General features: G+C 34.0%; 1 protein-coding gene and 1 non-coding gene across 2 annotated transcripts; one reads left to right on the plus strand and one right to left on the minus strand.

Annotated features, from left to right (window-relative positions):
- Positions 1–951: 951 nt before the first annotated feature.
- LOC128279973 (small nucleolar RNA R71) lies at positions 952–1,058 on the plus strand. Its single transcript, XR_008270157.1, has one exon. It is a non-coding gene; the product is annotated as a small nucleolar RNA R71 (small nucleolar RNA).
- Positions 1,059–4,264: 3,206 nt separating this feature from the next.
- LOC108478880 (calcium uptake protein, mitochondrial-like) lies at positions 4,265–6,730 on the minus strand. Its single transcript, XM_017781337.2, has 7 exons — positions 6,296–6,730; positions 6,138–6,205; positions 5,792–6,018; positions 5,621–5,704; positions 5,318–5,531; positions 4,943–5,239; positions 4,265–4,826 (listed from the first exon to the last, which is right to left on the minus strand). The coding sequence occupies exons 1-7, from the start codon at positions 6,687–6,689 to the stop codon at positions 4,638–4,640; spliced, it is 1,473 nt and encodes a 490-aa protein (XP_017636826.1). The 5' UTR covers positions 6,690–6,730; the 3' UTR covers positions 4,265–4,637.
- Positions 6,731–22,892: the final 16,162 nt, after the last annotated feature.

The following is a 22,892-nucleotide window of genomic DNA, read 5'->3' on the forward strand; positions in this document are numbered from 1 at the left end:
TTCCTGAGACAGGGCCAGAACGGTTTCTAGATTCCCTGTTCCGACTTTGGAAATTCAGTATAAATTAACCAGAGATAATTATAAGTCATGACATATATTTATAGATTCCTTTTGAGTCTAGTTTCTATAGAAACAAACGGCATCGAGATTGAAGCCTGCATGGGAGAGGTCGGTGTAGTTGAACCACAAAGCAGGGAGACTTTAGCTAATAAAGCTGTACTAATTTGATCAACCAAAATTCTAGAAAAAATTTGTAGATGAACATATGAGTCTAGTTTCAGGAAAAATTTACTGAACTGGTTTTCGAGTTTTGGAACTCGAGATATGATTTTAAGGTGACAGTGATGCGTTAGCCACTCGTTTGGAAATTTAAAATGGACTGTGCAAATAAGTGATTTAAGTCTGTGAACCCCTCGTGTCTGACTCCAGCAACGGTCTCGGGTACGAGGTGTTACATGAAAGGGGTTGTGGTCTTTGGTTTCCTTGACCACCCCAAGAGAAATTGGGATGTTCCTCAAACCTGCATTATAAGTGTTACTGTAAGGACTATTATGAGGTCTGGAATTATTACCCATATAGTTTATTTGCTCATTCTTTATGTTAGGACCGTAGGGTAAATATTTTGGATTGTTCATTCCTCCTCTATTTGTATCGCACTGCATCATCGGATGTACCTACGTAGAAACAATTAAACCATCAATTTTTTTATTCAGTTGTTCTACCTAGTTTGATAACATGGTACTGCATCTAGATTGAAAACACCGGCTGCTCTGTTAGGCTTCGTCCTCATAACTTGCTACTGATAATTATTCAGTAACATCTTCTCTTTAAACTCGTAAGCCACTTCAGATGTTTTATTGTTCAGAGTACCATCGGCGATTGTATCGATCAATTGCCTAATTTCAGGGGTTCAAACCGTTGTAGAAAGTTTGAATCTGTAGCCATAGAGGTAACCCATGGTGAGGGCACCTTTTCAATAAATCCTTATACCTCTCTGATGTATCATATAGGGTCTCTAAGTCCATCTGTACGAACGAAGAGATATCATTCCTCAGCTTAGCTATTTTAGTCGGTGGAAAGTACTTCAAAAGAAATTTCTCAGTTATTTGATCCCATGCAGTGATAGAACCTCATGGTAAGAAGTTCAACCACTGTTTAGCCTTGTTCATCAACGAGAAGGGAAACAACCATAGGCGAATGGCGTCGTTAGAAACGCTGTTAATCTTGAAAGTGCCGCAAAATTCTAGAAAATTAGCCAAATGAGTATTTGAATCTTTGTTCTACAAACCATCGAATTAAACAAACTATTGAATCATCCAAATAGTGTTTGGCTTTAGTTTGAAACTATTCGCAACAATGGCGGGTCTCACGATACTCAATTTACCCCCAATTAGAGTGGGTTTGGCGTAATCGTACATAGTACGAGGAGCAAGATTTGGATTTACAGGATTTGCAGCAACCACAAGAGGTAGCTGATTATTATGATTTTCAGCCATCTCCTCAGTAATAATTATAATGTCCTCTTGCTCTTCCACTATATTCTGTGGACTCTGTCTTGCTTCTCTGCAGTTTTTGCGAGTTGTACTTTCAATCTCACTGTCAAATACTAATGGTCCCGACGGGTTTCTTCTAGTCATAAACTAAAGGAACTTGCCAGAAGCAAACAAAAGAAAAATTAGAAAAAAAAATTAAACTAAAAAAATAAAATACAATAAAAAAATGGCTAAGTTAATAAAAACCGAGTGTTCCTAATATTTTAATCCCCGACAACGGTGCCATAAACTTGATGGCCACTAAACTAACTAAAATTATGACAAAGGCAAGCGCACTTATCGAATAATAGTATAGCTATGGTGAGTCGTGAATATCGTATCCAAGAGGACTAAAAGTACTAGTACCTACTATTTTTCTATTATCTGGTCGATAAATTGAAGGAATTGTTTTTAATCTAAAATTAACTAAACTAATTACTAAGAACACAACAGAGAATGAATTAGGAAAAATAATCGACTAAAACCAATGAGATAGGCAATACCCAGGAAATAATCCACGTAGACTTCACTTATTATTCTGAATCTGAATTAAACGATTTATTCACTTGTACCTTGATCCGTAGAAATCCCTAAATTATGTTAATACCTCTTTTGAGAGTAAAAACAACTAACTCTAGGCTGATTAATTGAAATCTCTTTTTAATTAAAACCCCTATTGTCGCATTAACTAGATCTATGGATTACCCTATTAGATTTGACTCTAATCCGGTAGATTTATGTCATCCTATTTCTAGGATTGTATGCAACTTCACTCAATTATGATAGATCTACTCTTAAACAGGGACTTTTGCTCCACTAAGATAAGCACATTAAGCATGAATTAATATCCTAAAAATATTAAAACACGAAATAAGCATACATAATTGAGAACAAGAATCAAATACTTATCATGTAATTTAGAAATCAAATAATAAGATTCATATTGGTTTCATCTTCCCTAGGTATCTAGGGAATTTAGTTCATAATCTGGAATAACATCATCTCAAAGTTAGGAAAACAACAAGACATAAAGAAACCCAATAAAACTTCGAAAGAAATTGAATGGAGATCTTCAATCTTGAAGTAGATCTACTTCTGAAATGAATCCAGTGGCATTCTTCGAGTCTTTTCTTCGTTCTTCTTTCCGTGCTCCCTCTTGATCTTCTTCTAATATGTATTTATAAATTTTAGAATGCTCAGAAACCCTAAAAATTAGGTTTTTTCGCGTAAAAGAGAAGCAGGGTTCAAAATCGACACGGGCTGACACATGGGCATGTGGCCAGCCCATGTGAAAATGCCCAGGCCGTGTGGATCTTTGAAACAACTCTTTTTGTCCGATTTTGGCCCGTTTTTCACTCTTTTCACTCCCTTATGGTCACTTAAGTATAGAAACATGAATTTAAAGGATTAGGAGCATTAAATTCACTAATTTACATAATAAATCATCCAAAAATGCATCAAGAATGGGATTAAGAACATGTTACTTTTATAGCTTATCATTAATAGTTATATTATCGTTAAATTTTAATTTTATAGACTTAAATAATTAATGATTAATATTTATTTATTATACATATATAATTTTAGTATTAAAAATATTTTACATTAAATTAATGCTTTTAAAAAATCTATTTCACTTTATCATTTAATATAAAAATTATTATTAATTAAATTTCCTATTAATAAAATTTCAATATAAATATGCAATTATTATGAATACATTCTCAAAAAAATAAAGATATAACGACTCGAATTTTAGCGGTGTTGAAAATGTGGTTTCAAAACTTCGTTTACATAAACTATGTCTCGTAAATATAAAATATGAATATTTACGAAGTTAATATGAAAATATAATAAAGTTCAATTAAGTAATTTAGTTAAAAATTTAGTTACTTAAAGCTCAGAGGAAATTATAAAAATCCAATCACTATTGAATTTTAATTAAGTAAAGGCTTAAGAAATCTAAATAGCAATTTTCCAGATGACTAAAATAGATATTAAACCATTATTTTCTTTTAGTTAGTGGATGATAACCTAAATTTCACTTAAATTAATTAATGATAAATTAATTATAATAATCTAATTAAATTAAGCAATTAATGTTAATTAATAAATACCTTAGATATTGGAGATAATATGAGATTTCATCATTTTTCTCACCCTACAAAAATCAAGAAAACCACCATTGTTGAGTCTAAGCATTCCACGGAGCTAAATTCTAAGGTAACCAAACCATTTTTCATGTAATTTTATCGATTTATGATCATAGAAACTTGATTTAGCTAGATCATGGATCAATTAGTTTAATTGATGAATTTTAGTAAGTTTTATTATTGAGAAATTTATGAATTAGACTTGAATTTGATAGATATTAAGCTTTGATTATGATAATGACTAAATTTTAATTCTAAATAAGTTTGTCATTAACTTTATAACATTATAAACTAAATTAAATAAATTGTAAATCTATCATGAAATTATGCTAAGAATAAAAAGTATAAAGTCCCTAATGAAAGAATAGAAAATTAGATTTTGATCTCAAACTAAATATCAAAAATGTACACATCCTTTTAAATTGAATAAAATAAAAAATCTATCATAAAATTATTCACTCGCCTTTTCATTAATTTTCACAAAAGAAATGTTTTTATCTCCCCATCATTTAACTATCTGAAACAGGGAAACTATTGCAGCCAAGAGAGTCCATTTATTTGACAAGAAAAATATCAAAATGGGCAAAGTTATATTTACTCATCGAAGTAACTAATTTACAAGACAATCCATGATTTTTACATATATAAAACTCGTAGTAAAATATAATATATACACCTATTGTTATCATGTATTATATATAGAGGAGATTCATTTACTTCAAGGAAAGCATACGATGAAATGAGATTTTTATTATTATCCATAATATATATATATAGGAGAGGCCACGGATGACCATTCATTCACCTTGGCTGATATCCATAACAACAATAGGTTTTGATTTTCAAGAAGCAACTGATCTGCCTTGTTTGACTCAGTAAAGTATATATATCTTCCAATACATTGTAAGATGATGATCATCTCACAAATCAAAGGAAACAGCTTTGAATTGGATCATTTTGCTGCACAACTTAGCAGGCAAGATATCAATCCCTTCGACTCTGCTTTAGGCTGAGAGTCGTCCCCTTCACGTCTCTGTACTACTTTCACAAACTCATCTGAGCTTAAACTCCCATCTCGATTTGTATCGAACACATGGAATATTATGTCTACCACGTTATCAGTTAACGACACTTCACATACCTTCAACAGTTTCCCAACAACATGCACCATTAGTGTTCACAAAAGAATAACAGGTAATTAAAATGTCAAAACATCTAAGCACCCCATTTACTTGACGTAAGATAGTTTGTACATACTTTGGATGCAGCTCTTTGGAAATCCTTCTTGGTTAACACTCCATTTACTTTTCCATAACTGAAAATCGCTAGCGAAAACGGCTGAAGCTTTTTTCGTAGCTCAGCAAAACTTTTGAATTCTTCAAAAGTAATCCGCACATCTTTAAGATGTGATTTCTTGTCGATTTCATCAACACGATCCAGCAGCTTACTTATGTCGCTAATATCAGCAGAGGCCACCAACGACAATGCGAAATCTTTAGCTGATATTGTTCCATGTACCTTGTAGTCGTAATGGGAAAACTCCAACTTCAAAATCTACAACATTCAAAGGTAGAAATCAGTTGCTTGCTTTCCAAGTAATAAGTCAAACTGATTGTTTTGAGTGACACATACTTCCTCATGTAAATCTCTTAAAAACTGGACAAATGTGTCGTGCTTTAGACAAGTCTTGCCATCTTGTCCGAAGAAATACTCTACCAAGCCCCCATTTTCTACAGGTTCTGCAACTTTAAGGCCAAGTCTCAGTCCATCCCTGTGGCGAGCCGCTTGCTTATTTTGCGATCGCATCAATGTCATCACTTTCTTGAATTCTTCCCTATCTATTTCTCTGTTTGTAATCAAAATATTATAATTATTATTATTGTTATTATTTTGTCAAAAAAGTGAGCATCGACCCTTGTTTGAAGTAACACGCACCCGTTATGGTCAAGGTCGAACATTTTAAAAGCAATTGAGAAACTTGATTCAGGGATGCTAAGAAGTGTAACAAAGAAGATGTACCTGCAAGTGCGACAGAGGAAAAATGATTATGGACGAGTTAATTATAGTGTATTACTATTAGAAATGAAGAGACAGTTGGAAACTTACTCTGGAAAAGAGATGAGTCCATCATTGTTGGTATCAAAAAGCATGAAAAATTTGGAAGGGGGACAATGTAACTCCCCAGGCTTTACCCATTCCCCTCTCAGACAACCCTCTCGAACACGATTTGATCCCGATGGAGGAAATACAGGGACCAGTGCCCGCATCAAATCCCCTGGTGTCATAAGAACATCTCCTTCCGGAGTTCTATACGATGCAAAGTAATCGAACACCTGATTCATAGACACAATTCTTAGTTAAATGGGATTTTATTTTGGTTCTCAAATTATCTCTAAGCACTTGCATAATTGAAAATATTATGTAATCAACATTGTAAATGTTTTTTTTTAACCTTTTCAGGGGGACTTTGCAACCGTATGCGTTTCTCATAATTGAAGAAGACTCTTCTCCTGTATGATTCTGAAACATTAATTTAAAAAGAGAAAAGATTAAACACGTAATTTCCAGCGAAGGATTCAAAATCGATGCTTCATCAGTTAACAAGACTACCTCCAAAGAGATACTTGGGTTTCTTGTCGGGAATCCCATGTTCGAACTGATCAGCAACGCTATCAGGGGCCCATGTTGCCCCAGTAGGGACATCCGCAAAAGAAACCCAAGAATTGCTATCAAAAGAAGACCGAGAAAAGTAGCAAAGGCCTAAAGTAGAGCCAACAATCAAAACCCCAGTAGAGACTGATCTCAACAGTTGGTCTCCCCCACTGTTTCTGTCACCGGCGGCAGTGGACCCACCAGCAGAGGAAGGTTTCTTCAACAAGCTCAAAAATGAAGAAGAAGAGTCCTTTGATTGGTTAAACACCGGACGAACACTATTCGACCGTTGATTAGCAACTACTTGTTTGATTAATGGTGAGGATTTCCTGAGAGATGGCAAAGAGAACATATTACGGTTCGCTTATTGTATGCTTTGGGTGAATCGGTGCTTTTTTGTTTTTCGTGATGATAATAGAATTTATAGAAAGTTGGGATAATTTTGACCGAGAAAATTGGCGGCCGATTTTGATTACTACTATAATACCATATGGTTAATATTCGATGATTTTGGTCGTTTCTCCATTTTAGATCCGATTTTCTCTCTTACCAAGCGAACATGATCATTTTCATTAACTGACAACAGAAGAACAAATCTGTCGGAATAAAGCTTATCCCTTTTATCTCAACCCATTCCCGATATGTTTGGTTTGTTAAACTGGAGTAAAGCTTAATTGAATGATTATTCTCTATAAATTCCAACATAATTTGTAAAACCATAATGCATGGTCTACACGTAGAGCCAACATTCCAAAATATAACATCAATACTTGGTTTCAAATGTATAATAAATAATAAACAAAAGATTAGCCTTTGATTTACAATACTTTTTAATAGTCAAGCTGATTTAGCTATATGAGAAAGATGAATAAGTGAGAAATGGAAACACTAATCAGCTACCATCTAAACATATGGTTGGAAACATGCTTTTATATCACAAATAATTACGTCTAGAGCATACTCACGTTTCACTGTCCTATCCAAAAGTTACATCTCGTCCCCTAAAATCACCACCACAGCCATAGCCATAACCTTTAATTTGTGGAAATAAACATTCTCAACCATACTAATCTCATAAAAAGTGGCAAAGTTAAAAACAAAAACAAAAAAAAGTGAGCATTTTCATTCGACGAGCAAAAAAAAATTTGCTCAGCGTAATATCCATTCATCCTCGATTAACCCTTTGATTTCACCTAAAGCTAAATTAAATATTTTAGAACTTTTCTTGAATGAGAATTTTAGAGCTAATAGTATTACTTAATTTATGATCAATTGGGTGAGAATTGGAATAATTACGCGAATAATTATACCAAAATCTAATTATCTTATGACTTTTCAAATACTCATACATGATTTAACTTTAAAAAGTATTTTTATACAAGTTTAAGTTATGAAAATTATATTATAAACATAAACAAATATGAATGATTGTGATGGTTATGACAAAAATTTCTTAAGTTATATTATAAATCCTAAAAATTATATTATAAAGATAATTTGTGTATATTTTATAAAGTCATAGAAAAAACAATTTTATCTAAATCTTAAACGAAATTCTAAAGTTATAGCCAAAAATTATATTATAAAAAAATTTGGGTTCTATAAGAAGGATTATAATATACTTATTTATAAAAGTTACAGCTAAAAAATATGGACATGATTTATTTATATGTCCATGCTATAAATTATAAAAAATAATATATTTATGTATAAAAAGTTGTTCAAAAGTAATCTCCTAAAGTTATGGAAAAAATTATATTATTTATAATAAGTATTATGAAATTTATTGAAAACTTTTATAAAGTTTGTAGACTATATATTATTTTAGCTTATTTTATGTATAAAAGGATTATAACATAGTATACTTTTTTTCCAAATTAAGTTTGTTTAAGTTTTTATAATTAAAGCTACAAATATTTGCACAATGAACCCAAATATTATATATGTGGTAGATGCTAGGTATTCAAAAAAAAAAAAAGTAATCTTACACCATATCATGGGGTACAATACCATTTGAGAAATTGAAGCCAAGCATTAGAGGCGACTCTCAAACTCTTTAATTAGATACATTCAAAGCTTTAAAATAGGGTTGACAGGACATTTGTTGTTCTAAAAAGATTTCTCATACTAAAAAATTACCTCAGTAAAGTTGGATCATATATACTAACATGTTGTATATTTCATAACTTCATTTGTAGGTGGAATTGAGATGATTTGTACTTTGAAGAGCACATGGGAAAAGAAGATATTGATGATCTTAACGATACATATTCAGATTCAGATGATGGATAACTCTATCAAGGACCATAGATGATGAAAGATGTATATGTTAAATGTTAGAAAAGGAATAGTCCAATAAACATGTAATGCTAGAGCAAATAGATAAAGCGCATATGATAATTACTTTTATTGTTATTTTTATAAGTAATCGTATTTTCGACTACTTTATTAGAGTAATATATTACATATGATGATTTTATTTTATTTTGTTACTCCTTTAGAAATTTTTTATTGTACTAATAATTTTTATAGAAATTAATATTTTTAAAATATAAATTATGTAACTATATAATTACATTTTGTAATTACTATTTGCACTAGAATTATAGTTCTTTCTAATTACAAGATTGTTAGAATTAAGTGACCCAAATTCTTATTTAAATAAAATACGATGGAAAATAAAATAAAAGTAAAATCCATATAGAACTAGACTTCTTTTATTTTATTTTAGAATAAGGTTTTAAACCTTATTAAACTCCATCTATTTTATATTGATTAGGATAAGGTGTTTCAATCCTACTAGAATATGGCTTTGCAAGCCTATAAATAGACATAGTCTATTCCTCTTGTATTTGAGTAAAAATTTTTCGACATAGTGAATTTTCTTCTCCTCGCGCGTGGTTTTTTTCCGAAAGGGTTTCCACGTAAAATTTATGTGTTCTTTATTTTTATTTATTTTATTCTATTTTATTTTTCACAAATTGGTATCGAGCTTAGGGTTATTCATCTCGATCACGGTAATGGCGTCTTTGAAGTATGAAATTCATTGTTGGATCGCAACACAGATTTGCGTTGTGGCAAATTAAGATGCAAGCGTTCTTGCAGATGGATCTAGAGGATGCCCTGCTAGGATAGATAAGATGCCTTCGACATTAACAGATGAAGAGAAGAAGCGTAAGGATCGAAAGGCATTAACACAATTACATCGCATTTGTCCAACGAAATTTTGCAGGATGTGATGAAAGAGAAAACCGCCATTGCATTATGGAAGAGGCTAGAACAAATATGTATGTCGAAAACTCTAACAAGCAAGTTGCATATGAAGCGGCGTCTTTATGCTCATCGTTTGGAGGAAGGTGCGTGTACACGAACACTTAATGTTGTTTAAAGAAATTCTCTCAAACTTGGAGGCCATGGAGGTTCAGATGATAAGGAAGATCTAGGGTTGATTCTACTTTGTTCGTTGCCCCGTCTTATTCAACCTTTAGAGACACGATTTTATATAGCGCGAGTCTCTCACAGTTGATGAGGTTTATGATTCTTTAACCTCGTATGATAAGATGAAGCATCTTGTGGTTAAACCCAACTCTCGGGAGAGGGTCTCATTGTTCGTGGGAGACAAGACCGGAATGTTGATGATGATCGTGGTAGAACACGAGAACGGAATCCTCGTGGTAAATCTAAGGGTAGATCGAAATCTTCAAGCAGAGGTAAAACTTGCAACTTCGCAAGAAGAAAGGGCACATTAAATCTGAGTGCTATAAGCTACAAAATAAGATTAAAAGGAGGCTGCGAATCAAAAGGGAAAAACGAGAAAATTCGGTGAAGTTGATGTTGTAGAAGACTACAATGATGGTGAACTTCTAGTTGCTTCATCAATGATTCGAAGTAAGCGAGAGTGGATACTTGATTCAGCTGCACCTTCCACATGAGTCCCAATCGGGATTGGTTTACAACTTATGAAACAAGATGTCTGAAGGTGTTGTTTTGATGGGAAATAATGCTTCATGTAAAATCGCGGTGTTGGAACAATTAAAGTTAAGATGTTTGATGGAGTTGTCGAACACTTAGTGACGTGCGGCATGTTCTAGAATTGAAAAGAAATTTAATTTCGTTGAGTACTCTTGATTCAAAAGGGCACAGATACACACTGAAAGTGGGGTTTTAAAGATTTCAAAGGGTCCTTGTTGTGATGAAAGGGCAAAGAAAGATTGCCAAGTTATATGTTTTCTGTGGTTCTATCATATCTTGGTGATGCAATTGCCGCTTCCTCTTCCTTGTCGATGATGATATTACTAAACTTTGGCATATGCGCCTAGGGCATATGAGTGAGAATGGCATGGCGAATTAAGCAAAGAGGACTTCTTAATGGGCAAGGAATTTGCAAACCTGAATTTCTGTGAGCACTGTGTTTTGGGAAGCAAAAGAGAGTTCGATTCACTAGAGGAATCCATAACACGAAGGAAACGTTGGAGTATATCCATTCGATCGTGGGGGCCGCCCAGAGTGCCTTCGAGAGGTGGAGCTAATTATATGCTAACCTTTATTGATGATTTTTCGAGAAAAGTTTGGGCGTTCTTCCCGAAGCGAAAAGCGATGTGTTTTCCACATTTAAGTCTTGGAAAATTATGATTGAAAAGCAGACGGAAAAGCAGATAAAATACCTCCGCATGCACAATGGCTTAGAGTTCTTTTCGATGAGTTTAATAGATTGTGCAAGTCGAAGGGATCATGAGACACTTGACAGATTCGTCATACTCCACAAAGAAAGCGGCGTTGCGAACGAATGAACGAAGCGATCATGGAGAAGGTTCGATGTATGTTGTCAAATGCCAACTTACGAAGTCATTTTGGGCGTAAGCGACCTCTCATCGCATGTTTTTGATCAACCGATCTCCATCCGCTGCCATTGAGAAAAGACTCCACAAGAGGTATGGTCGGTAATCCCGCTAATTATTTCGATTTAAAGATTTTTGGGTGTCCTGCGTATGCTCATGTTGATAATGGAAAATTGGAACCGAGATCCATTAAATGCGTTTTCTTGGTTATAAACCGGTGTAAAAGGCTATAAGTTATGGTGTCCTGAAAATAGAAAAGTTGTGATTAGCAGAGATGTTGTTTTGATGAAACCGCTATGCTACCTAACTTATCTCTTAAAGACTCTTCCAATAAAGAAAACCAAAAGCGGTGGAGCATCGATTAATACGTAATCAACTCCTCAAGCCAAGATAAAAATTGAGAATAGAGTTGCTTCTTCACCGCAATACTCTATCGCCAAAAACAGGACAAGAAGAGAAATTAAACCTCCAAAGAAGTATGCCGAGGTTGATCTAGTTGCTTATGCTTTAAATGTGGTGAAGATATAGATGCGAATCAAGAGCCATTTAATTATTTCGAGGCGATTAGTTGTGAAGACTCGAGAAAAGTGGATGTTTGCTATGCAAGAGGAGATGGAATCACTCCACAAAAAGCAGAACATGGGATCTTGTAAAACTTCCTAAAGGTAAAAAGGCATTCGTTGTAAATGAGTGTTTAAAAAGAAAGAAGGACTCCGGAGTTGAAGAACCCGGATATAAAGCAAGGCTTGTTGCAAAGGGTTACAGATCAAATTCCGAGTGGACTTCACAGATGTGTTCTCTCCGGTTGTTAAGCATAGTTCGATTCGAGCTTTGCTTGGTATTGTTGCCATGCATGATTTGGAGCTTGAGCAGTTAGATGTAAAAACGCATTTTGCATGGAGAACTTGAGGAAGATATTTACATGCAACAACGAGAGGGTTTTATAGTCTCGAAAAAGAAGACTATGTTTGCTTCTTGAAAAAGTCCCTTTACGGTTTGAAAGCAATCACCAAGACAAGTGGTACAAGAGGTTTGATTCCTTTATGACTTCTCATGATTTCAAAAGAAGTAGTTTTGACAGTTGTGTCTACTTTAAGAAAAAAGTGATGGTTCTTTTGTGTATCTACTTCTTTATGTTGATGACATGTTGATAGCAAAGAAAAGATAAAGAGAGATAAGAAAGGTTAAAGCCCAACTAAGTGAAGAATTTGAGATGAAAGATTTAGGACCAGCAAAGAAGATACTTGGTATGGAGATTCTCGAGATAGAAAAGCAAGTAAATTGTACCTAAGTCGGAAGGGTACATTGAGAAAGTTCTTTGCAGTTCAATATGCAGAGTGCTAAGCCTGTTAGTACTCCTTTAGCGACCCATTTCAGACTTTCATCGGCCTTATCTCCTCAATCGATAATGAGATTGAGTACATGTCACATGTTCCATACTCTAGTGCAGAGGATCTCTCATGTATGCTATGGTTTGTTCACGCCCGATTTATCATATGCGATCGGTCGATTAGCGAGATACATGGCGAATCTGGTAAAGAACACGGAAAGCGATTCGATGGATTTTAAGATACTTACGAGGCACTACTAATGTTTGCTTACAGTTTGGAAGAACTAAAGATGGAGTTATAGGGTATGTTGATGCTGATTTTCTTGGAGACCTTGATAGAAGAAGATCTCTCACGAGTTACGTCTTTACAATCGGAGGTTGTGCAATTAGTTGGAAAGCCACTTTGCAAACTACGATCGCTTTGTCTACCAATGAGTTGAGTACATGGCGATTCATGAGGCTTGTAAAGAAGCTATTTGGTTGAAGGGACTATTTAGTGAACTCAATGAAGACCTTCAAATCAGACAAGATTTTGTGACGATCGAGTGCCATCTTTCTTACAAAAGATCAAATGTTTCATGAGAGAACAAAACACATTGATATTCGGTATCATTTTGTTCGTGATATTATTGCTCGTGGTGATATTGTTGTGAGCAAAATTAGCACTCATGAAAATCCTGCAGATATGATGACTAAGTCACTTCCTATAACCAAGTTTGAGCATTGCTTAGACTTGGTTGGTGTTCATTGTTGAAGTTAAACCCTTAAGGGTTTTTGGAAGAGGTGAAGAACTTGTTTATTGAAAGTTCGCGATGAAGAACTTGTTCATTGAGAATTTGTGTCAAGGTGGAGATTGTTAGAATTAAGTGACCCAAATTCTTATTTAAATAAAATACGATGGAAAATAAAATAAAAGTAAAATCCATATAGAACTAGACTTCTTTTATTTTATTTTAGAATAAGGTTTTAAACCTTATTAAACTCCATCTATTTTATATTGATTAGGATAAGGTGTTTCAATCCTACTAGAATATGGCTTTGCAAGCCTATAAATAGACATAGTCTATTCCTCTTGTATTTGAGTAAAAATTTTTCGACATAGTGAATTTTCTTCTCCTCTGCCCGTGGTTTTTTTCCCGAAAGGGTTTCCACGTAAAATTTATGTGTTCTTTATTTTTATTTATTTTATTCTATTTTATTTTTCACAAAGATAGTAAAATTATTACCATAATAATTACAAATGATCCAATTTACATCAGAATTATATTCTTTTTATTCTTTGAAAATGCGCTCTTGCCCTCTTTTGTAGTTATTTCCATCGAATACTGGAGATGTAAGTAAACAGTTTTGCGTAGGAAACAACACTGAGAGTAGGGCAATAATGACAAGAACATGCGTACCATTGGTTGTAGCATTGGAAGCGGGTGGAAGAACAACATTCTTGGCAGCAGCAGAAGCAATGGTCAGGACGTTAGCAGTAGAGTTAGAAACATGCTTCATAATTTTCTTTAAGATTGGAAGGAGAATCGAATGTAAGAGATGTGATTACTACTTGAGGTGTGACTGACATTATCCTCAAGGATAGGAAGGAAGAAGAACGGAAATAGCAATCAGCTAAGAAGGAAAATGGAAGCGGATTGAGAGAGGACATTGAAACCTGATTTTTGGATATCATTGGAAGCTTGATTATGCATGGTGTTAGGATCGACCCGATTAAACAACGAACAAGAAAAATATCGAAAAAAATTGAGAAATTGAACACACAAATTTAACGTGGAAAAACTCTTCCAAAGAGGATAAAAAACCATGAGCAAAGATAATTTTACTATAATGGCAAAAGAATGAAGAGGACAAAAGATGGAGATAAAAACTAAATCCCGAAAAACCCGAAAACAAAGAACCCTCAAAACGTAAATACAAAATTCTCTAAATGTGTTATGAGTTCTAATCTCTAATGGGTGTGTTTTCTAATGTTGTAAAAGAGCCTATTTATAGGCTAAATTCATAAGTCAAATAATAATAAAATAATCTAAATTAATCAGTGTTTGATTGAAACAAGTAAACAGAGTTTAACTGAAATATTATTCCTCAAATTTGACTGAAAATAGGAGTCATATTTAACAAATCTCCACCTTGACTCATATTTCCACAATGCCATCTTTGCCAAAGCCCGCCACGAGCCTATCTTGAACTATGCAGGGAATTAACTGAGTCGAATTTGTGCTTAGAAACTAGAAGACTTCTAGCCTTCGACTTGTACACTGCCAAATCAAAACTAACCCGGGTCTGATTTTCACGAACACAGTGCCCTAACTTTTCAAAACCTGCATCCAAAAGAGAACCTCTCTTCAATGAAATGGTCATACATTTTTCCCTCTTATGACCAAGTTGCCTCTGCTCCAAACAAGTTGACTTCAACTCCGTAACCGACGAGGGACGTCTGATTTCACCGGTCACTGTAGAACCTTCCAGAATATAAAGACTACCAGTTCTTTTACCTTTTAACAAAACGAAAGCTCCACGAGATACTTTAATGCCGCTCGACTCGATGTTGATTCTGCATCCTTTCAAGTTTAAAATACTCAAGGAGATGAGATTCTTTTGTAAATTAGGTACATACTTGACATCTGATAGTGTCCTAATCGTCCCATCGTGTATCTTAATTTTAACAGTACCAATACCAATTACCTTACTAGATGAATCGTTTCCATGCGCACAACTCTACCTTCAACCGAACTGTATGTGGAGAACCATTCTCTATTAGGACACATGTGGAAAGAACATCCTGAATCTAGGATCCACTCGGACGTGAGCTTGGTGTTATCGCTTGTTGACACTAACAAGAAATCATCACCATTTTCATCGGCCAAATTAGCACAAGCTACATCTTCCTCGTTACTCTCAGCAGCTCTTTTATTTCACAGTTTATAACAATCTGCTTTGACGTGACCTAACTTTTTATAATAGCGACACCTTTTATCTCGTTTCTTTGATGCTACCAAAACGGAAGCTTGCCTATCTGTCTTGCTATCCAAATGAAGCTCATTGTCGAGTTTGTCTCTACTCAACAAATGACCTTTCACATCTTCGAACGAGAGTTTGTCTCTGCCATAAATCAGGGTTTCCTTGAAAGACTTGTATGAAGGGGGTAAAGAGCACAATAATAGTATAGCCTGATCTTCATCGTCAATATAAACCTCATCATTCTTTAAATCATTTAAAAGAGTAATAAATTGACTGATATGATCTCTAAGAGGCTCACATTCGTTCATGCAAAACGTAAATAGATATTATTTCAACACTAAACGATTATCCAAAGACTTAGTCGCATAAAGAGTTTCTAACCTTTTCCACAAGGCGAATGAGATTTTCTCCATCAATACCTCTTGCAATACCATATTCGCGAGGCACAACTGGATTGTAGACAAAGCCTTTTCATCAAGCTCTTCCCATTCTGTTTTATTTAGATTCTCAGGCTTTTTCCCGGTAACAACCTTTTTCAAGCCTGATTGAACTAGAATTGCCATCATCTGAACTTGTCACAAATTGAAATTTGTCTCACCATCGAACTTCTCAATTTCAAACATTATTTGTAACACCCTCTACTCGTATTTCGAGCCTAGAATAGGGTACGAGGCATTAACGAACTTAATATGATCAATCATGTAAAAATCATCCATAAAATTCCTTCTAAATTAAAAACTTTTATACATATGTTTAACATCCCTTATATGGGCCTATGGGGCCCAAAACATACATTCAGGGTGGTTCGGGACCAAACCATAAACATATGAAACTTTTGCAATACTTAGAAAATTTTCACACTTTGGAGAGTCATACGCCCGTATTTTCAACCCGTGTAACTCTATGTTTATAACTTCATCACCCTTGTTAGTCGTACACTTCATATAAATAACAAAAAACGTGTATGGCCTCATTTCTCATTAAATTTCTCATATATATATACAATTTCACATTATGTAATCATACAACATATATCAGCCATATCTCGTAATCTAAATATATTTTTATAACAACTTATCTTGATTTCATCTTGTTTCATATTTAAGCTTAAATAACCAAAGTATTTGAAATATCATCTTTATGCAAATAGTACACATGAGGTATATAATTCCATAATTATGAATAAACAAATTTATCAAACATTTTTCATTTTCATATACCAATGTCTCATGTCTCCATATATCAATAACTGTCATTTTCATGAATTCCGAGTTCAATTTCATAATTATTTGTCTCGTACTCAATTTATTCCATTTCGGAACTTTATTCATTAATACGTTTGAATTATCAATACATATGGACAGTACATTCAAGATGAACAATTATATAATCACAAATGAATTCATTTATCAACCAAGTTCTATACTCATATCTTATCAACTCGTACTTCCTGTATCACATAATTCCATGTAGCACTTACCAAACTTTGTCAAATTAGTGAACGTCTTACGGAATTGAGTACTTCGTTTACTCGATGTCATAGTTCAACTATGGTCTTACACATCTTCATATATCATGTCATAGCCCAACTATGGTCTTACACGTAATCACATATCACATATCGATGCCATAGCCCAGCTATGGTCTTACACGAATCACATATCTCACTAATGCCATATCCCAGATATGGTCTTATACAGTAGCATATATCACACCGATGTCATATCCCAGATATGGTCTTATACGGAAATCACTTGTCACTTGTAGCCGAAGCTACCACTATTCACTGATCAGGTAGCTGGAGCTACCATTTTTAACTGATCAGGTAGTTGGAGCTACCATTTTTCACTGATCAAGTAGCAAAAGCTACCACTTTTCACTGATCAGGTAGTCGAAGCTACCACTTTTCACTTGCCATTTGTCCTTGATCAGATAAGTGTAGCCGAGGCTATTACTTATCACTTTCACTCATCCTTGATCAGATAAGTGTAGCCGAAGCTATCACTTATCACTTGTTGCGATGGTCCAACCATGGTCTTTTCCTTCAATTCATCTTGTCACTGAACTGAAATGCTCAATTTGATCATTTATTCAATTTTCATGCTTTTACATTATTCACGATTTTATCATCAATACATATGAAATAACACATCATGAAATTCATAAAATTAACAAATAATCACTAAAATTTAGCCATATAAACTCACAAGTACAAATTTTGTATTATAACGATAATCATAATTTCATAATAAATATTCCACATAAAACATTATATCATTTCTAATCCAACACTTATCGATTATAATCGGGCATGTGTTTAATTTATACACGAGTCATTCATATATTTTTCCTCCTCCTCCTCTCCATCCACATCCTTGGTATAAATAACACACTTGTAAGTAACCTTATCCACAATTTTCACTAATTACTTATGTGAATATTCAGACTATCCACCTGTGTCATAGTCACTAAATTATTTATATCTAGATCTACGGAACTAAAAATTAAGATCCGCTAATTTTCCCTAAAACTAGACTCATATATCTTCTTACCATAAAAATTTCATAATTTTTGGTTGGGCCAATTAGTACAGTTTATTTATTTAATTCTCCCCATGTTCTGCTGTCTGACAGTTCCGACCCTTCTTCACTAAAAATTAATTATCTTCTTGTACAGGATTTGAATGATGTTCCCGTTTGTTTCTATTGAAAATAGACTCATTCAGGATTATAAATATATAAATTTAAGCCCTAATTATTTTTATCCAATTTTTGATGATTTTAAAAAGTCAGAACAGGGGAACCCGAAATCATTCTTACCTTATCTCACAAAATTTATCATATCTCATGATTTACAATTCCATTGCTTACATAATTTCTTCTATAAGAAACTAGACTAAATAAGATTTAATTTAATATGTTATTCATCCTCTAATTCCATTTCTACAGTTTTTGGTGATTTTTCAAAGTTAGACTACTGCTGCTGTCCAAAACAGTTTTAGTGCAAAATGTTGATTTCCATTTTGCCCCAAAGTTCACAATTCATACAATTCAATCCTTGCTCAATTAACCCCTCAATTAAGATAATTTTCTCAATTAATACTTTTCCTAGACATTATAAGTTATTTCATAACTATTGAAATTCAGAATTTCTACATAAAACTCTAACTTTAAACTCTTTTACAATTAGGTTCCAAACATTCACTTTCTATTCAATTCTTTCAATAAAATCAGCATATAAACAATTTAAAGCTCTAATTCCATGCCAAATCATCATATACTTCCAGCACATATTCATAGCAACTTTCAATTGCTTTCATAGAATCAAAAAACTAATGAATTTAACAAGTGGACCTAGATGTAAAAGTCACAAAAACACAAAAACTTCAAGAAATAATCAAGAATTGAACTTAATTGAAGTAAAAATATGAAAAACCAGCTTAAGGGAACTCTTCCATGGTGTTTTTGCTGATGAGAATGCAGAAAAATAAAGAGAAATCTAGATAATTCCACTTTAGTCCTAGCTTTATTAAGTAAATTTTGCAATTTTCCAATTTTTCCCTTAATTCTCTTTATTTTCTTGTTGATTTCATGCCATTGCCGTCCAGCCCAAAGAGACCTTGGGTCTATTTTCCTTTTAAACTCTCTTTCTTTTATCATTTAAGCTATTTAATCATTTCCCACAATTTTGCATTTAATACAATTTAGTCCTTTTGTTCAATTAACTATCGAACTTTAAAATTTCTTGTGAAACATTAATCTGATTTATTAACACTCTATAAATATTTATAAAAATATTTATGGCTCGATTTAAAATTCTCGAGGTCTCGATACCTCGTTTTCGATTCTAATTATTTTAATATTTATTTTTAGTATACTATTCACTACAAAATTTTTCCTAACTTCACATTTAACTTATACTCACTAAATTAATAATATTTCATACTCATTTTTCTGATTTAGTGATCTCGAATCACAGTTCCGACACCACTGAAAATTAGGCTGTTACATTATTGTTGCCATCTCTGAACGGGCTGATCTATGAAAATTAAACCTGGCTCTGATACCACTTGTTAAGATCGACCCGATTAAACAACGAACAAGAAAAATAGCGAAAAAAATTAAGAAATTGAACACACAAATTTAACGTGAAAAAATTCCTCCAAAGAGGATAAAAAACCATGGGCAAATATAATTTTACTATAATGGCAAAAGAACTGTAACACCCCATACCCGAGACCATTGCCGGAGTCGAACACGAGGTGCTAACTGTGACAGCCCAAAATTGACCCTAGTCGGGAAGTGGTTTCGAGACCGCTAAACCGAGTCACCGAAATGTTCGAACGTAATATTTATTGTCTGGAATATGTGAATATGAATGTGTGAAAATTTCATGTTTGGATTTTGCTTAATTGTAGATGAATTTTAGTGATTAGGACTTATGTGAGAAAACTTAGAAATGTGCTAGGCAAATGTAAGTGGCCTATTAGTGCATGTAATCAAAGGGGTGGACTTGCATGTCAAATTCCCCTTTTATATTAGCTAATGGCTGGCCATGACAAGATTATGGGCAAGGAAACATGTTTCCAATATGTTTTGCTAGTGGTGTATGTAGGAAGTCATAAAATAAAAACTAGCATTAAAGAAATGAACAAAAAATGAGCATGGATGCCCCCCATTGTGTCAGTAGCAGAGAGAGAAAGAAAAAAAAAAAAAAAAGGTTTTGTTCACCATTTTACCTTGCCATTGCCGTGAGTGAGGGAGAGAAAGGAAGGAATGCTCATCTTTCTTCTTCTTCATTGCGAAATTGAGAAAGGAAAGTTTTAAAAGAAACCAAGGCATTCGCCATAGCTATTTCAATGGAAAGGTATGCATTGTGATTTTGTTTACTAATTGATATTGAGATTAAAGTTGATAAGTGTATAGTCTAGCTAACCCATAACAAAACTCATGGATTCATGGTTGGGAGACAAGAATGGTAGTTGCCGTATGTATGGGCATATATGCACTTTGAAAAGGAGATTTTGGTGTCATTTGAGTTCCCTTTATAAATGTATGTGCATGAGTATTCGGTCATGTTATTGTTTCATGTTGAAAAATGTTTAATGCTTAAGGTGTTGTATAATTTTACTTGTGAATGAACTTGAGAACATCTAAATTATTAGTTGGAGGTGCCGAATGTGGTCTTGGATGAATTTTAAAGAACAAAGAAATTTTGGGTGACTAGAGGTCAAGGACATTCGGCCAAAGGCTTGTGTGCTAGCAAAGTCGGCCTAGATGTGGTAAATGTTGAGTGTTAAATGCAATGGGAATGCTAGATTAATGTTGCACATTCGGCTATAGTTAAGCATGTTGATGATCTCATTTAGACAATTAGACATAAAAGGGTGGTAATGAGGTTGAAAATTTGTTGAATGGCTGGTTGGGAAATGAATGAAACATTCTGCCATATGGGGTATAAATGGGCATAGGTGTTAAATACCTTGTATTGGAAATTTGGATGAATAAGTAGCAATAAATTAAGATGAGATTGAGTAAATTTTCAGCTTAGTTGTGTTAAGTATTCGGCAATAATCATAATAATGTATATGAATGTCGTATGTTTGTGTTTGATGGAGAGGTAAATTGTTTGATTTAGCTCAAGAGCAAAGGGGAACTAAATCGGACAAAGGAAAGGAGAAAGCAAACGAGTAGCCGATTTGGAACCGTTCCACCCAAAACAAGGTAAGTCATTAAGCATATATTTGGTATTGATTTAAATGATCATAATATATATGCAATTGTGTTTAATGAATTGATGTGTAAATGGAAATCTATGTGTATGGAATGATGCCATCGTTGAATGTATAAAGGTAGTAAAATGCATAAAGTATTGGTCTCGGCACTAAGTGTGCGGGTATAAATGGACACGGTGACAAGATTGGCACTAAATGTGCGGGTATAAATGGACACGGTGACAAGATTGGCACTAAGTGTGCGGGTTTAAAATTTGTACAGCACTAAGTGTGCGAATTTGATTATATAGCACTATGTGTGCGAGCTGATTATATAGCACTAAGTGTGCGGACTCACTATATGCTTTTGCATCACTATTGGCACTGAGTGTGCGATATTATCGAGTTGATCACGGACAGCGGATTGGGTAAGTTCCTTGAGCTCATGGCGAATAGGCACTATGTTCATGTTCGGGGATGAGCTTGGTAAGCTTTAAATCTATGTGATGATTGCAATTGTATGATTGTGGTGAAAATGAGTTGGTGTGTAAAAATGCCTCAAATATCTTATTGAATAGAATATGAAATGTGGATGTATGACTTGGTATGAGATTGAACCGAAAGGTCCGAGGAATTATGGTATAGTTTCGACATGGATGGAGTACCTAACCTCGTTTATTGTTTCATGTTGTGATAATTTTATTAATGGATGGTTGTCGAATGCTTATGACTTCTTGAGTTATAAACTCACTCGGTGTTTTTCTTGTCACCCATTTTAGGCCTCTTGGACTCGTCTATTTTGTGTGCTCGGAGCCGTCAACGAAGTCATCACACCGGCGAGCAATTTTGGTATTGTCTTCTTAGTCAACCTAGGAGAACATTTGGCATGTATGGGCTATTTTGTTTTGTTGAATTTTGGGTTGTAAACTTTAAGCCATGTGAAAATGGCCTATGTGGTCGTTTGAGTGGGATGCTAGAACCTATAGCCACGGGTCTTAGAAACCTTAATTTTGATAAGGTGGCCATAGTTGTGCCATGTATGATGAATGATTAGTAAGGCCAAGGAAAGATTCATGAAATTGGCATAGTCTACTGCAGTAACTGTTGCGGACAGCAGCAGTTATATGAGATCGAAAAATCACAAAAAATAGTAGAAGTGGAATTAATTGCTAAGAAAATTATGTACCCGAACCTTGATGGGTCTATTTTCATATGGACGAAACGAAACGACCATATGAGATGTATTTTGAGAGATATTCAAGATTTCGTGAGACAGGGCCAGAACAGTTTCTGGATCCTCTATTTCGACTTTGAAAATTTACCATAAATTATCCAGAAACAATTAGAAGTCATGCCTTATATGCATAGATTCCCCTTTGAGTCTATTTTCATTAGAAACAAACGTCATGAGCATTAGAGCTCTGTACGAGATGATATCTAGGTCGTAATGCGGAAAGGTCAGTGTAGTCGAACCCTGAAACAGGGGTGACTTTAACTAATAAACTGTACCAATTGGCCTGACCAAAAATTCTAGAAATAAATCCATGGATGGATATATGAGTCTAAATTCATGGAAAATTTACGGATTTGGTTTTCGAGTTCTGGAACTCGAGATATGATTTTTAAGGTGGCAGTGACGCAGTTAACTAGCCTGCCTGGAACAGTAAAAAGGAAAACAAAAAAAATTTTCCAAGAGAGGAATAAGTAAGT

The sequence above is a fragment of the Gossypium arboreum genome, chromosome 8, assembly GCF_025698485.1.
Source record: "Gossypium arboreum isolate Shixiya-1 chromosome 8, ASM2569848v2, whole genome shotgun sequence".
Lineage (NCBI taxonomy): Eukaryota > Viridiplantae > Streptophyta > Magnoliopsida > Malvales > Malvaceae > Gossypium > Gossypium arboreum.